This window comes from Girardinichthys multiradiatus, chromosome Y (assembly GCF_021462225.1).
Source record: "Girardinichthys multiradiatus isolate DD_20200921_A chromosome Y, DD_fGirMul_XY1, whole genome shotgun sequence".
Taxonomy (NCBI): domain Eukaryota; kingdom Metazoa; phylum Chordata; class Actinopteri; order Cyprinodontiformes; family Goodeidae; genus Girardinichthys; species Girardinichthys multiradiatus.
Window position 1 is genome coordinate 19,022,017 of NC_061818.1, and position 16,108 is coordinate 19,038,124.

Genomic DNA, 16,108 nt, shown 5'->3' on the forward strand with positions numbered 1-16,108 from the left:
CAATATTAAAAAATAATCTGAAATAAGAGACTGAAAAAAGAGAAAAGGAAGAGGAAAACCAAGTATTTTTATTTTTTCAAGCTGTTTTTTGGATTTACCAATTTAGATAATGAGGAGACGATTTCATATGAGCTAAAAAGCCTATCGAATTGTATGTACATTGATAGTTCCTAAAATAAAATAAAAACTATATTATCATATCACAAAAACAAGTTCTAAGAAAAATAATGCATTTTCCCAAATTTTATTGTTAAGGAAAATCAGCCACTGCAAACTTTCCCAGCACTCGTAATAAGTTAAACCAGGGTTTTGAAAAATAATTAAAGTTCAAAAGTACCTTCCAAGTATTCCAACTATTTAAGAACTATCATTGAGAAGTCAGAGGAAGCGTTGGAGTGACTGGTGTTTCTGACTCCGTGGAAAACTGATTAACACAGTACTGATCCTCCCATACCTGTTGCTGCACACGGACGGTGGCTAAAACAAGGTTGCTACAATACACATTTTTCTAATTTATAAAACAGACTAATTTAACTGTGAGGCAACTCTGCTTCAGAGCTCCAGATGGCAAGCTATGAGTAGCATGTCTGTTATGGTTTAGTCAAGGTTTATCTTGCCATCTAAGCTTGGCTGTATCCAGTGGTTATGAATTGTGTTCGATACACAATTGAATTGTGCTGTATACACAAATGTTTGTGTTTTTCTTCTCCTGACATGCTCCTTAACCCCAGTTCCATCAGCACGTGGTTCGAGAGGATTAGCATCATGGTGATCCTGCTCAACTGCGTGACGCTTGGCATGTACCAGCCCTGCGAGAACATTGACTGTACCTCGGATCGCTGTCAGGTCCTCCAGGTAAGGTGGACCTTTGTGTGTGAATGACGACGTGTAATCACACTGAGGGAGACATAGAACAAACATCCAATTATAGAGAACGCACTCCTCGTCTTGTTGACATTCTTCAAGCTATGATGAAAAAACACACTTTGGATAGATTTTTTTACCTCCTGGAATGTTTATATTTTTTCATCCTCTGAGGAGGGAATTGGGGATATGTTTGTGTTAATAAAGTCTTACATAGCAGCATTGTGATTTTGTCACCTGTTGAGGAGGAACGGCATTTGAGACTCCGCTTGTGAATGTTCACAAATGCGGTATGTGGCATTTGAGAACATTTATTTGAGAACAAGAGTTACCTGCAGGCTTTTTCTAATGCTTCTGCAATGTATTCTTCAAATGACAAACTAACTATTATAATTGTTTAGTCTTTTTTATATTTCATAAAATCTTGATCATTCACCAATGATCAAAACTAAAAGAAAGAGTTTGGAGTCATATGATCAATGAGATTTTAAATCATCATTCACAAATTAATGACTTGTTCTATCAGGAGCATGTACACACTTGCAGTAATATTGGTTGTTTATGCTCAAATGCTGAGGCGGTTCTACCATGAATAGTGCCCGGGGCCAGTCCCTCCTTCTGCCGCCCTCCAACTAATGAGAAAGTAGGAAATCATAAAACATTTGGAGTAGTAATAAAATGCTGTACAGTCTTGCTCAAGCATTAAATAATCTCCAGACTGTCATGGTGAAACTGACATAAGTCATTTTTCTTTGTCTAGTCCACCCACTTTTCCAATGCCTCCATGAGAAAATGTCTTTATGGCCCAGATCCTACACCTAGACTGCCACAGTGAATATGGCATATTTTGATTGAGACCCGGTAATTGTTCATATTGCCTGTAATTCTGCGGGTGAAGAAAGGGAGTTTAATGTTGTTATTTAAAAGTCTCTTAAAACATTATTCAGTTTTTTTGAAGAAATCCAACTTCACTGAACCATTATACCAAACTATCTATTGCTCTGAATAATGTCTAATAGCATGTGCGCTCAGAGTTAACTAAACTGAGGCAACAGATTTCCCCAACCTCTGTTTTTGTTTAAACACCTGACTCTTCCTAGGCTCCCTAGATCCCAGATATCACCAGCTGAAGTGAAGAAAATAGCAGGCTAGCTTCTTAATTATAATTGCACACATGAGAAATAGTTAATGTCATTCTTATTGTGACTGTCTTCTGTTTCTGTATGCTTCATCAATGCTGGTTTACATGACTACAAAATGTTATCAGCAATCAAAGACACCAACAAGTCGCGTTTGATTCCTATTGGACACATGCATAAAATGGAGCCCATATTCTGAATTGTATTTTATTGCAGGTTGCTGCAATTCTGCCATTGTATCAATACAATTGGGCTTAGGAGGGCAATGTGTTATTGCCAGTTGACGGAGAAATCAGGGTGTACCTCTGGGACTGTAATTGTTTTTCAGTGAAGGCTCAATTTCAGCGGCGACACAGATGACCTTATTCTGCCTTCGGCTGCAGATTTCTAATGTCCACTGGAACTAAAAATATTTCTGCTGTGACCTGCATAGAAACAGTATTATTAGTATATTTATTTTACTCCTCTTTTTGTTAACATTACCCTGTCCACCAAACACTCTTCATGTTTTGATCTGTCAGAAGCATACTGTCCTCCATGGTAGGGGTCCTGTTCTGGGAGCTGCTAATTGCAAATGGAGACATTTTAGTGACAGAGCTTAGATAGTTACTATGGCCTTAAAACGTATCTCTGTCCTTCTACAAAATTTATCAGCCCAGCATGTGCTCATATTTTATTTTCAAGGTCTCGACTGGAATACTAACAAGTGAGAGTCAAAGACCTCATTTGGCTAAAAGCCTGGTAGAGGTGTAGACGTTTGTCAATACGCATAAATAGGATATGGATGGATCTAGTTTGATAATTACTGTCATAATTACTTACTTTGTAGTGGTGCAACAATAAAGTCAATGAACTCTAAATGTGTAAACCCACTTTGGCATTTGCAGCAAACACATTCCCCCCACCAACATGAGAAATGAGATTGCCTATTTTGACAGTTTTCTGCAAATTTTTATTTGTACTGTCCTAAATTTGCTATTGATTAACAAAAATGTTGATCAATATTAGAATGATTTACCACAGAATACGTGGCAATATTAGTAAAATATAAGTTATATTTTTATCTTTTCTGCAAATATTAAATATTTTCTGGAAGGAGATCAGACATGATTTTTCATGTTTGAAACATTAAAAATCTCATCTAAAGGTTATTGTGATCTATATAAAATGTATTCCTGATGTCTGTTTAAAAAAAGGTTTTAATTTTGCTTTGACTACAATGGATCATTGTAAAACTTTTCACCTATTTTCTAAAACATATCCTAAATAATTCAATTAAAAAACAAACAAAAAATTACATTGGAAAAAACAAAACAGGTTTTGTGTTTGAAAACATTTTGAGTTTTACATGCACTTATTTGCCTCTTTTCGCTTAAACCATAGTTTAGAGAAAAACAAATGTTCAAAATGATTAAGGAATAAAGTCAGTCAGAAGAAGGGTGCAAGAAATGTACATAATTTTGTATAAACCATGGTACTGTGAAGATAATCAACAGTAATTTGTGATGTCATGCAACAAAAGTGACATTACAATAATTTGACATTTCTCCAAAACTTATTGAAAGATTTAATGGATACTGGTCAGGGAGTCTGCCAAGAGTACTGGTTTTGTTTTTCCTGTTACAATAATTTCCTGTGTTCTCCATATTTTTGGATCTAATGAAAATTGAGAGACAGAAGCCTTTTATCCCAAAGAAAACATCCAAAACAAGCTTAAATTACCTAAAATCCTATGGATTAACATGCAGTGGTCTGATGAAACCAAACTTTTGGATCATAGTTCCAAGGAATATCTAAATCAGCACAAAGTAAACTCAAATGAACACCCTACCCACGATGAAACACATTGGTGGCACCTTCATACTCTGGGGTTAATCCTCAGCATTACCTGGGGTTTAAAATGGTTGAAAATTTTATCAGTCCCAAATTCCAGTCAGTTTTGACCCAACACTTAAGCATTACATTGATTCACAGTTAGTCTAAGTTTAAATGAATATCAACAAACAAGCAGTTAAGAATTAAATTTTTTGATGAGCCATCCACCATTCAGAAAAAAAAAGCCTGATTATAATGAGCCTGATTGGAGAACTTTTGCCAGGTATAGTGCGCATGTTTTTCCAGATCAATTAAGGGTGTACCAAGGTTATTTAATTCAAATATGTTCAAAATACTTGCAAAGAGAAATGAAATGTGGAAGTAATTCAAACTATAAAAACATTTATTCAGTTATTATAGATATAGGTTATGACTAAAAGCAGAAGGATTTCCTGTAGTGACCTGTATTACAGTGGATCTGAAAAAGCCTATGACTAAAGACACTTTGTTGTTGCATTACTGTCTCATTAGGAGAGGACTAAGGTTTGTGCATTACATTCTTAATTTTATGAAGCATCGTTCTTTGGAAAGTCATCTTTAAAGGGTTGAGCGTTCACCAGAACAGTCAATAGCTTTGACGCTGCTATCCCAACAAATGATGTCAGAAGGGATTTCACTCTCCACAACATACTTATAGAAGATCTCCAGAAACTTGCTGCAAACACTTAACACATTACACAGCTTCACTGTTACACCTCCTGTCTGTTGTCCAGTTAAACAGTGAGATTTTTCCACTCCCCCACTAGCTCCACTTCTTCTCCAATGATGGAAATGGTGTTTAACATGCTCCTGTTTCTCTTGAAATCTACAGTCATTTCCTGTGTTTTGTTCAAATTCAAAATGAGATGATTACAGGTTTCTTTTTATTTTACCTCACATGTTTTTCTGTGGATTTGTAAAGGATACATGGCACATTAGAGGTTTTGAACAAATTTTTACATTACAAAACTCCAAATTTTAGCAAGAGTGTGCACACTTTGCACTTAATTTAATTATGAGTCATATAGTAGTTTAGTTTGATTTATGTAGAATATCAAGTAAGTCATAAAATACAGAAAATATGAACCACATCAAGCAACCAGATAAACATATACTTGAAAATATCTGAGAAATATACAGAAAAGTAACAAGCTGATTTAAAAAAAAAAAGAACACAACAAGAGAGTGTATCCCCTTAAATTATTAAAATAAAAAAAAACAGACCAGAGACAACTTCACCAGATACAGCATTTCTTCTCCTGCCCTATATGCCTATGAGTATTAAGTGAATATTTATCCTGCAGGTACCTTTGATCATTTTGGCAGTCACTTGTAAAGTAAGACACACATAACATAATTTTTATTTTTAAATCATTCACCATCACAATCTTGATGACCCACTTACCATGTCCTTTCCTCCTGGCAAATAAGTTGCACAATGACAGCATATAAAGCAGCTTCCACACCAGCTCATATATCAATTCATGAGGGCCCATCGCGAGACACCCTCGCCCTCTTTACAAATCATGCAGATGATGGAACCTGATAGGGTGACTGAAGAGAAAGCTAGCACCAGTGACAAATAACTATGATGAATTCATTCCCCTTCTTCTCATCGCAGTAAGGGATGAGGATCTGACTGTTGTAGCCACTGTCAGATTACATGTGAAGCGTGCAGGCTGCATTATTTATGAAAACACAATTTAAGCAGCATGTAGGACAGAGTTCTTCCCTTTCCGATTGAATTTTGCCAGGTCGGAATTGCTGGTTGATAATGAGATGATGCATCTCATTTTCACTTTAGCTGTGTTTGTCAAGGTGTGAGGTTGGGTTGGGTTGGACCGAAATGCAGACAAACGTCCTGAAGCAGCATTGTGCAAGCAGAGGGAAATACAACTTGAGGGACAGAGCAAGGAAACCTGGACTAAATGACAAATCCTGGCATTAACCAATATGAAGGAAACGGAACAAACATAAACGCTACATGACTGACTGCAACTAATGATCTGACAGTAAGGAAATAAACATGAGACTAGACAAGGAGAACTACACTAAAATAACAAACCTGGGGAAACACATACAAGAACCTAGGCAGAGAAAAACATAAATGAGCATTACTAAACAGAAGCCACAAGAGAAGGATCTAACTAAAAAGGTAAACACACACCAAGAGCAGAATAAAGGAAGATAACAGATCTAAGAATAAAACTAAAAACGCAGTTAATGGAGTAGAACCTAGAAAATAAAACACCAGAAACAAGGACTCAAGAATTAACTATACTTAGTAACACAGAAATACCTGATTAAATGTAAACAAATAACAAACCAAAATTCCACATCGTGTCAGTGTTTGCATGAATGCATTCATTTATGCACAAATTTGTACTGTTCTACTTTTATCATTTCTAAACAGGGTTTTGTTCTTTAAAGAAATTTAAAATTTTATATATTCTTTCTTGTATTGGAAGGAACTTATTTACTGTGGATTTTTCTGTTTGACTTCTCTGAGTCAAACACAACCAAAATAAAATTTTCATAAAGAAATGTGTTGTACCATGAAAAAATGCTCAGAATTTAAGTTGTTTTAAAACTCAATTTGTTATGTTGCTAATCATTGGTGAGTGGAAATAAAATGTTATAAAGTATTTTTCCTTCTCTCCCTATCCCAGCTTTTTTGATATCACACAGAGGCTTTTGTTGAGTGGGTATGTTGTCTTTTTCTTCACTCTGACTAAAACTGCACTGCATTATTGAAACTCTTCCAGAACTTGGATCTTTTTGCAGAGTCTTACCAAATATGTGCATATGTTTGCACAAGTTTGAGAGTTCCTCCACTGTTTGCATAAAACTTTCATAGGATAGTCATTACAGTTCAATATCTTGGTAGGAGGAGATCCAGGTCGTGGATGTAGACAGCCTAGTAGCAGCACCGGCCACCGATCCAGTGGCCATCATAAGGCAGTGTGAAGTAAAACTGGACACAATGGCCTTATGCCAAGAATGCAACCTCATCCTTCCAACTCTGGACTGGCAGCACTCCACATAATTTACTGCAACACTCTTCGTGGCACTGGTGCTATGCTAATGGCATCTTGCCTAACACTGGCTATTACAAAAAGGATCTCAGCAACTAGCTCCAGCAAACAGTCTACAATCTGTATGTCAATAAATATAGGGCCATGTTCAGGTCCCTTCCTCTGAGTGATGAGTATCTACTAAAGTATAGGGGTCCCAGCAGGGTAGATCACAGACAGCTTCAAACTAAAGGAAACTGGAGGAAGTTTTGAGTTGCTCAATCTGCAATTTAATTGCAAAAGATATTTGTCACGTGTAAAAAAAAAAAAACACAAAAAAAAAAAAAACTGCGGCATTGATCTTAGCAATCAGAACTGAGGAGGACAAAGAGGAGAGGGAAAAGCTTAATAAACATAAATTGTGAGAAAACAATTCTCATAGGATCTATTCTGCTGCTGTTACAGTGGGGATTTAGCATTTTGTGTTGTTGTTAGAAAGGAATCTTGCATCACAAAAGGAAAAATCATAGAATGACTAAAAAGTTGTATTCAGAAATAAAGAACTATTTTGTTTTACAAAACTCTAAAAGTTAATGTCCTCAGTCTGCGAACCAAGGAAACATTCATTTACTGTATCCTCTTTTAGCAATACTGATTAAATTAAAATTAAATATTGTAAATCCTAGTTGTACAGAGAAGACATTAAAAATTACCTTTAAACTTATGTTTATTATCTTAAAATTAAAAAGACCTATGTTTGCTGCATGCTAGAAAATGTACACCTTCTCTAAGCACTTATTTTACATATTTTATTTATTTATGCTCATATTTAGACCATAAAATCCCTTTAATTTCCTTTTAAAATACGTTTTGAAAAATGAATTTATCAAATACAATGCATGCATTTTTCTCAGAATGGATGGCTGACAAATTGCTTTTCACCAAGCAGCAATGGGTCCATTTAAATGTTCAGGCCTTGAGAAACACTGTGTCAAGCAGTACTAGTTTGAATAATGCTGTGCAGGAATATGTAACAAGGCAGTAAATGCAGTCATTGAGCCCAGGGCAAAGCGCAGGGAAGATTGTGTTCCATAAATACAGTGGGCTCTTTAGTTAGTTGTCTGAACATAATAACGGAACCAGGATAAGGCAGGAATATGTTCAAATCTGTCTCAATTTATCTTTTACTATTTTTCCTCCTTCATCTTTTTTTGTTTTGTAGTTTTACTTGTGTCTCTCTTTTGTTTTAATTTCCTCTTTTGTACTTTTGTTCAAATCAAACAGAAAACTGTTTGATTTTATATTTTTAGGGATGCAAACCATAATCTCAGTGCTTGCCAGCATACAAATATGAACCAGATATTATTAAAGGTGAATCTGATTCCCACAATATCCAACAAGGCATATGAACTTTAAGACACATCACCCATCAGTTTGTGTGTTATTGAATGAAACTCTGTGGTGTTTCATGGGGCAGTTCTTTTAGAAAATAAGCAACCTGACAGCTTCTGTGAAACTGCTGCACTTGAAGTGTTAAATGTTCCATTGAATGGAGGAAAAAGAGCAGTAGTGGGTTGTTTTGAAGAGATGAAACTGATAGAGTTGAAGAAAAAAAATGACTGGCAAGAAGTGAACTTATCTTTCACAATGTCTTTTACGTTGTAGCCTCTCAGAATTCATGGTCTCAGTAGAAAATAAAAAGCTATTAGCTCAAGCTGATTAATGTTTCACTTAAGGTGTCTTTAGTAAAATTTAAATAGAATTTGGTTTTCTTTTACTCGATTGCCTCATTTTTTTTATTTCCCTTCACAGGCCTTTGATGCATTTATCTACATCTTCTTTGCACTGGAGATGGTGGTAAAGATGGTGGCTCTCGGGATCTTTGGCCGTCGCTGTTACCTGGGAGATACCTGGAACAGGTTGGACTTTTTCATCGTCATGGCTGGGTGAGCAACTGTTTCAGAAAGCAATAATCATATTCATAGCACCTAAACTGGGTTAACAGTGAGTCTGTTAGGCTCAAAACCTTCCTCAATCATGTGTTTGTCATTTATTAGTGTCATTAACTTGCAATTATCCATCCATCTACTCTTCTTAACCTGTTTCACCAATGGTTGCAGGGGATAAAGTTAAGCTAATCCAAGCTGACACTGAGCATGAGCAAGAGAGCCCACAGTGTAATTATATTATGTTATTGTAATAGCTGACTCAATTTGTTCACTTCAAATGCTGTGCTCATTTACTTACAGTGCTACATAAAAATATTCAACTACAACTAATTACAACGTAATGGTCTGGGGTTTTTGTGACTGGCTAACACATAGCTGTGCTTATAAATATAAGGAAAAGAATACATCATTTATGGAAGTTCTTACAAATAAAAATCTGAAACTGCATTGTGAGCATTTCTGTTTAAACCCCTTTACTATGATACTCCCTAAGTCCAGTACAACCAACTGCCTTCAGAAGATGCACAATCAGTGAAAGATGAAAATCCATCTGAGAATCTGTAGCAGACTTACAACAAATAGGAGGGCGGAGGGGTTGTTTGTTTTGTTTTTTGTAAAGAAAAAAAATTTTAAATATAATTTTCCTCACAACTTACAAATATGTACAGCATTGTGTATGCATATGCCAAAATCCAAATGAAATACATTGAAGTTTGTGGTTGTGATGGAACAAAATGGGAAAAAGTTTAATGGTACTAAATACTTTTCCTACCACCTTATTCATCTGGCAGTCAAGCTCAACATCTAATTGTAGAACAAATAGTCAAACTAAAAGCAACCCTAGCAGTTGAACCAAATGCTAAGTTTGGTATTTATACACATTGTCCATTTATCACGTTGTAACTGTCTTTCAAATGAACAGCTGGATAGCGTTGTATTTTGGTTTAGAAACAGTTAAATCATAATCAGCTCTTATGCAAAACTGGGCATAAAACTACAAGACATTAGATTTTCCTTGAACTTCTCAGAAAGTCTGAATGTGGATTGCCATATATGCTAGCTCTTTCGCTCTTAAACATCAAAGGAATTAGGCTGACTCCCCTTGGGGAGTTCCTACCTGACTACCCAAACTCAGTGCTCTAACTGTCTTCTTCAGGTAAGCTACTGATTGCTCATACACACAACACAAAGTCCATTGTCAAGTTAAATGAGCTAACCTTTTAACGGCTTAAAAAACTATACATATTCCCATTTTGTAATCAGGACAAGGTTGCCTTTTCACAAGACTTGGAAGTTTTTATGCATGAAAATGTGAGAATTTTGAATTTATTTTGGAAAAAACATCAATAACTTGTTATTTTTGGGGCAAAAATGATCAAGGGATGATTAAATGTAAAAAAAGCTTTTTAGTAACATGTTACACCTAATTATACACAGGACTTACATTACTACACAAAGCAGCATTGTATAAAAAAGCAGGTGGCAAGAACACACACATCCATAGTCATATGATGTTTTTGCATAAGATTAACTTGTTCTTCCCAAGAGTTAATTGCTGTTTCCATGGGAGACTGATGCATGGACACACACACACACACACACACACACACACACACACACACACACACAGAGAGAGAGAGAGAGAGAAAGAAAGCACATCTGCTCAAACACCTGCTTTGATCCAAGTGAAATGCGACGCTCAGACACAGGTAATAAAGCAAGTCTGGGTAGGTGTGTGTGTATTAGTCATGATGCAGAACAACAATCTGTTGGCACAGTGGAGTGGGACTAGAGGTACACCCTGTCCTTAGCCGCCAGTGAAGAAATAAGTCGTTTTCAGTTATTTGGTAAGCATATTAATAGAGGGAGATTACAGTTTTGGGATTATTTCAGATAATAGTCACAATCTATGATGTGTGTTTTTGTCTATGGGTTGAAAAGACAGAGATTATGCCTGGTAAATTAGCAGGAAAACAACAACAGTGTCAGGGTTTGAGTGGCAGAGTACCCCAGAATGCAGACGAGCAGGCAGCATGACGGTAAGTGAAATGATTTAATTAACAAAAACTTACTCCAGTGGTGACGGCAAAAACAGACATGGGCAGGCTGGCAAAACAGGCTAGGCATGATCAAAAAGACAAGACATGAACAGAGACGGTGATCCAAAATGTTTCTGCGCGGAATAAACAGAACAGATGTGTATATATGGAGCAAGAACCAAGTGAAACTGAGGAGACGAGGAGACTGAATGCTAGGTGCAGGTGAACCAAATTAAGATGATTGAAGACAGGAGAGAACAAACGTGGCTGGAGCAAAACAGAGACTCTTGAATACAAACTTAAAGACAACTAGTAAACCATAAAACTATAGCATAACCAGATCCAAAAAACCTAACTTGAGAAAACATGAACTAGAAGACAAAAACTAAAGCATGACCAGGACGATAACAGAAGCATGATTCAAAACCTAATAATAAGAAGAAGAAGAACCCAAAAACACCCACAAATCATGACAAACAGAACTCCAGACTTTCTAGGCAAGCTGAAGGGACATTCATCTTTATTTGACCTAAATCCCTTTATCCCAACTGGATGTGCAGAGCCTCTCTATGTGACTGTATGTGTGCATATGTGTTTAAGGCGTGGTATTGGTATCTTAAGTTTCTACCTGACTATGGATTTCGGTGAACACTTTAGTATTTCTCCTGAGTAACTGTATGTTAGATCAGAGTCAAAGCTAATTTATAGGGCATGTCCAGCATTGCCAGACCAAATTATTGTGGACATTCTATTATGAGCTCTGTCTTTTTTTGCTTCCCATGGGCTTCACCTCACTGTTTTATAGTCCTTCTCCAGCCTTTCTGTATATCTGGCTCATCATTCCCACTTCAGATAATATTCAGTCTGTCATCCAAATAGACATGTAGTCTATTTTATTTTGTCTTAAGTGACTTTTTTTTATATCATCCTAATCTGCTGCAAATAAAATCTCACTCTTCCTGGTTTCTGCTCTAAAATCAAATTAATCTATTTTACTCATGTTCTGCCTCACTTTCCATATTTGATATGCCTACCTGAAATAGGTGAAAACAAGAATAATGAGGAAAACAATAGGCCAAACAGACTTTGGCTTTAATTGCATTAGAGATCTGGAGGCAACTAGTCACATCTCTTCAAATATATGTTTGAACAAATTACTTGTAAGATAATAAAAGCTTAAGAATTTGCCTTGGTAAAGATGGTGAACTACAAAACTTCAGTTAAACAATTTAACGAACAGTTTAACAGTTTTAGTGTTTTGCTGTTCTGATATTTTTTAGCATATGGGCATGAGGAGAAAGGAAGAGGTAAGGAAGAGGAAAAACTAATGACTTGAATAGAATTTGAAAGAAATCACTTTATCAAAAAAAAGATGGTTAAAACTTTTCAGAAAAACATGATTTTATCCCATGGGAAAGGGAAAAGGAAAAAAGAACATATCATCAATTTGAAAGTTAAAACAACACATTTTTGTGTCTTTAATATCAAATCTTTGTTAGTGTCCTTCATGTTAAAGTCATTTTTTCAAGTCCTCTTTCTGGGGTTGCCCTTAATCTCCCCTGAATCCTTCTTTATAAACCAGCACACACACCCAAACACACCCACATGCACAACGCCTGTCACATAAAAGCTAGTGAGAATAAAGGTATTGCAAAAAAAGCAATGTGAGAAACAGAGAACAATCATGAAAGGGACGCTTGGGGCAGTCCACTAATTATCTTTCCAAGCACACCGATGTGATTGATGTGCACAGGGAAAAACACCTTAATAGAATAGACACATATAAAAACACAATGCATTGCAAAGATAAAAAGATAAGCATTGATGATATGCATCTAGCATCCATGTTTTTGAACTGTGGGGGGAAACCGGAGTACTTCATTAAAAGCTGAATGTGTACAGGAATAAGATCATGAAAAAATATCATAATCACAATTGTTTTTGTCAAAAGTGACATCACAGGTATTTAACTAAATTACTCATTAAGTTTGGAAACACATAGTATTCATTGTACCTATGAGTATAAGAGAATGAAAGCTGTCTATAACCTAATAAAATGTAACATAACCCTGTTATTTGTAAATTACATAGTTTTCCTCATTATTTTGAGCCAAAATTTCAATTAATATGCATTTTTTATTAAATATACAGCCCAACATGACATTCAAAGAAAACTGTAAAAAAGATTGAATCATATATTAATCAAGCGTATTTGTGTATAGGCTGCAATCATTCTGTAAATTGCAACACTTTGTATCAAAGACAAATTTCTCCAAGATACTCAAAATATTGTATTTAATAGTTTATAACCATATCATATTGTACTGCATATACTGCATTCCTTACATCTCGTCACACCGTATCTTGTCATATTGTATCATATTTTATCAGAGTAATTCATTTTAACAAAACAACACAGTAGACTACATCAAATATCAAATTCTATTGTATAATACGACATCACTTCATAGCATATCACATCACCTTGTACCATATACCATCACATTGGTTTGTATTATATCATATTATACCTCATGGTACTGTGTTGTATCATATCTTTTCCCATTTGGTCTACAGAGCTCATGATTAATCCATCACTGTAATGAAGTCAAGCAACATAAAGTTATTTATCAAGTGTGGCTGTGTTCTAGTTTTACTAGTCTCAAACATTTTCTATATTTTTAAACCTTTTAGTTGTCTGTTTATTGTCCCTATGACGTATAGTTAAGCAAGGCATGTTTGTCTGTGCAGCATCTAACACACAGGGTAAATTGAGGTGCTTTACAAGATATATAAAAGAACAGAGATAAAATAATCTTATTGAAAACACAAAATGCATCAGAAGAACAACAGCAAAACGTTGAGCATCACAATAACAGAATGTAACGCTAAATACAAAAGGACAAACAAAAACGAACTGCTCTAGTAAACTGTAAGGTTTTGTTTTGTGATTTAACAAACCAACCATGTGAGAAGGTCTCTGACGATATGTGGGGTCTAAATGGTTCATACCTGATCACCAACTCTGAAATGTATTAATGTTTGAAAAATTCAAAGCATTATAGACCATTAACAATATTTATGAATACATCCTTTCACAAACAGGAAGCCAGTACAGTGATTTAAGGACTTGTGTGATGTGACGTATTCTCCTGGTTGTTGTCAGGACTCTGGCTGCAACATTTTGAAAGAGCTGCAGCTGCCTGGTTGCTTTTTTTAACCTACTCAAAGTAAAAGGATGCACACGTTTTTCTCTGTGTAATCTTGATGTTTATTCTGGCAATGTGTTAAGGGGATGGTAGATTGCTTTAGTGATTAACTTTCTGTTGTTAAAGTTGAAGTCTGACTCCTTAATGACTTTTTTCTGCTTGCTCTCTTGCCTTATCAACTTGAGTTTTATGCTGATCTCTAACCTTGCTTTTGTTAGACCAAAAGCAATTATTTAGTTTTTTATTTTTTCATATTAAGCTGGAGGGAATTCTGACCTACCCATTCCTGGATATTATGGGAACGCTAACTCAGACACTGTAGTTGACTATGGCCAAGAGGTGACAAAGAATTTTTTATGACCTCAGGATAGATATTGTAAGAGATCTCTTATCTAAGCCAGAGGGATCACGTAGAAGTTAGTTAAAAATGGCTCGGAAATTGAGCCTTGCCGAATCCCACGTTGTCTTTATTAAATATTTTTGTGAGGCATATTCTTTAGAAATGGTGAAGATTGCATAGTCTTGCATGGAGTTAATAGGACCACTACACCTAGCTGATAAAATCTGGCCACCAAAACAACTCTTGTGCTTTTCTTCATACTTTGACATTTTCATCAAGTTTCTCTGTGGCATTTCTCCTCTTTTGAATGAAACAGTGAGAGAAAATTAGTCTGCTGCATTTAACTTCTCTGCAAAAGAAAAAAAATCTTCAAACATAGGCCTGCATCAGCTTTGGGAGCAAAAGGACTAGGACTATTGATGCAAGTTCAGAGATAAACTGTTATACTACTGCATTTTAGCCTGCTTTGCCATGTGGATAAACCTACACGGTTCTGTTAAAGCAAGTAATCTTTCATAAGTGACTGTGAAGGGCAAATAGAAAATACTTGCCTATGGCATCAATAAAGTATCATAATATTGTAAATGACATGGCTCCCAACTCTGTTTATGTGATAGAGAGAATGGCTTGTTTCTTCGTGTTCTTCAGATAAGATTTGGGTGGCATCTTGTGACAGTGTTGCAGTTGCTGGTTTCATGCTGTCCTGGCAAGGTTATACCATGGGCAAATTTCATCTGGGCACACACTTGAAAAACATGTTTGATTGGTTTTTCAAAGTACCCTATAGGCAAATATAATCTTGTTCTGTCACTTAAATATGCAGTGAAACTCCCTCACTCACTTAAACTGTATCTGTGCTGATGAAAAGAGTTGTGTAGCAGTTGCGCCACATTTAAACCGACTCACTGCTTTTACAGAAAGATATATATTTCACCGTGACTGCTCTCGTGTGAAAGTGGTTTGGGTTTGGGGGCACAAACAGCTTAGCCATGCCGTGGAAATGACTTGCTAACAGATGCCAAGCTCTGACTGAGACACAACATCCTGCAGGCAACACTTAGAATAAAATGAATCCATATTTCTTCCTTTTCTTCTTATATCTCTTTCATGTCATTCTCCCGCTCAGTGCTTTGTAACTTTATCCCCCATCTTTGAGTCTTGTACCTTTCTGTGGAGCTTTTTTGTTGTATTAGGGCTTTTGCATTAGGGTTCGTGTTACATTTTTAAATAGCACCAGCCATTCATAAATGTAACAATCCGCCATTTATGACTCACACACTTTTGTGTAATATTGTTTATTTTGGGTATGTAAAAATAATTAAACATAAAAATAATAAGAAGAGGGAAAATAACAATATTATATATGTGTACTTTAAGTCCTTCAAAAATGATTTTATTGTTTCTTCCAAATTACGTTTTATTTTCTTTAACAACTTTTTTCAGAATTTATGTTTTCTTGTTTTGTTTTTGTTTTCTGTTGACAACTTATACACCTTCTTTCATATGAAATCTTTGAATAATACTGTGTATAATAAAAAGGTTAAATACTTCAATAGATAACGTGGTGAAATTTAATGGGATTATTTTAATGTTGACTATTTTTAAACCTCTTTAAAATGCTTGTACCTATTTTTATGCAAAAATGAAAAAAATGCACACAGTCAATACATATTTCAGTAAGCCTGCGCAGTTGGTAGCAC

The 16,108-nt window shown here is 35.6% G+C and overlaps 1 protein-coding gene across 1 annotated transcript in view; it reads left to right on the forward strand.

Annotated features, from left to right (window-relative positions):
- Positions 1-714: 714 nt before the first annotated feature.
- The window catches only part of LOC124864946 (voltage-dependent T-type calcium channel subunit alpha-1I-like), a 142,274-nt gene continuing 126,880 nt past the window's right edge, over positions 715-16,108 (forward strand). Inside the window, exons 1-2 of the mRNA XM_047359888.1 lie at positions 715-855; positions 8,684-8,817. Of these exons, the coding sequence (XP_047215844.1) occupies positions 715-855; positions 8,684-8,817 (275 nt within the window). The remainder of the gene's footprint in view (positions 856-8,683; positions 8,818-16,108) is intronic.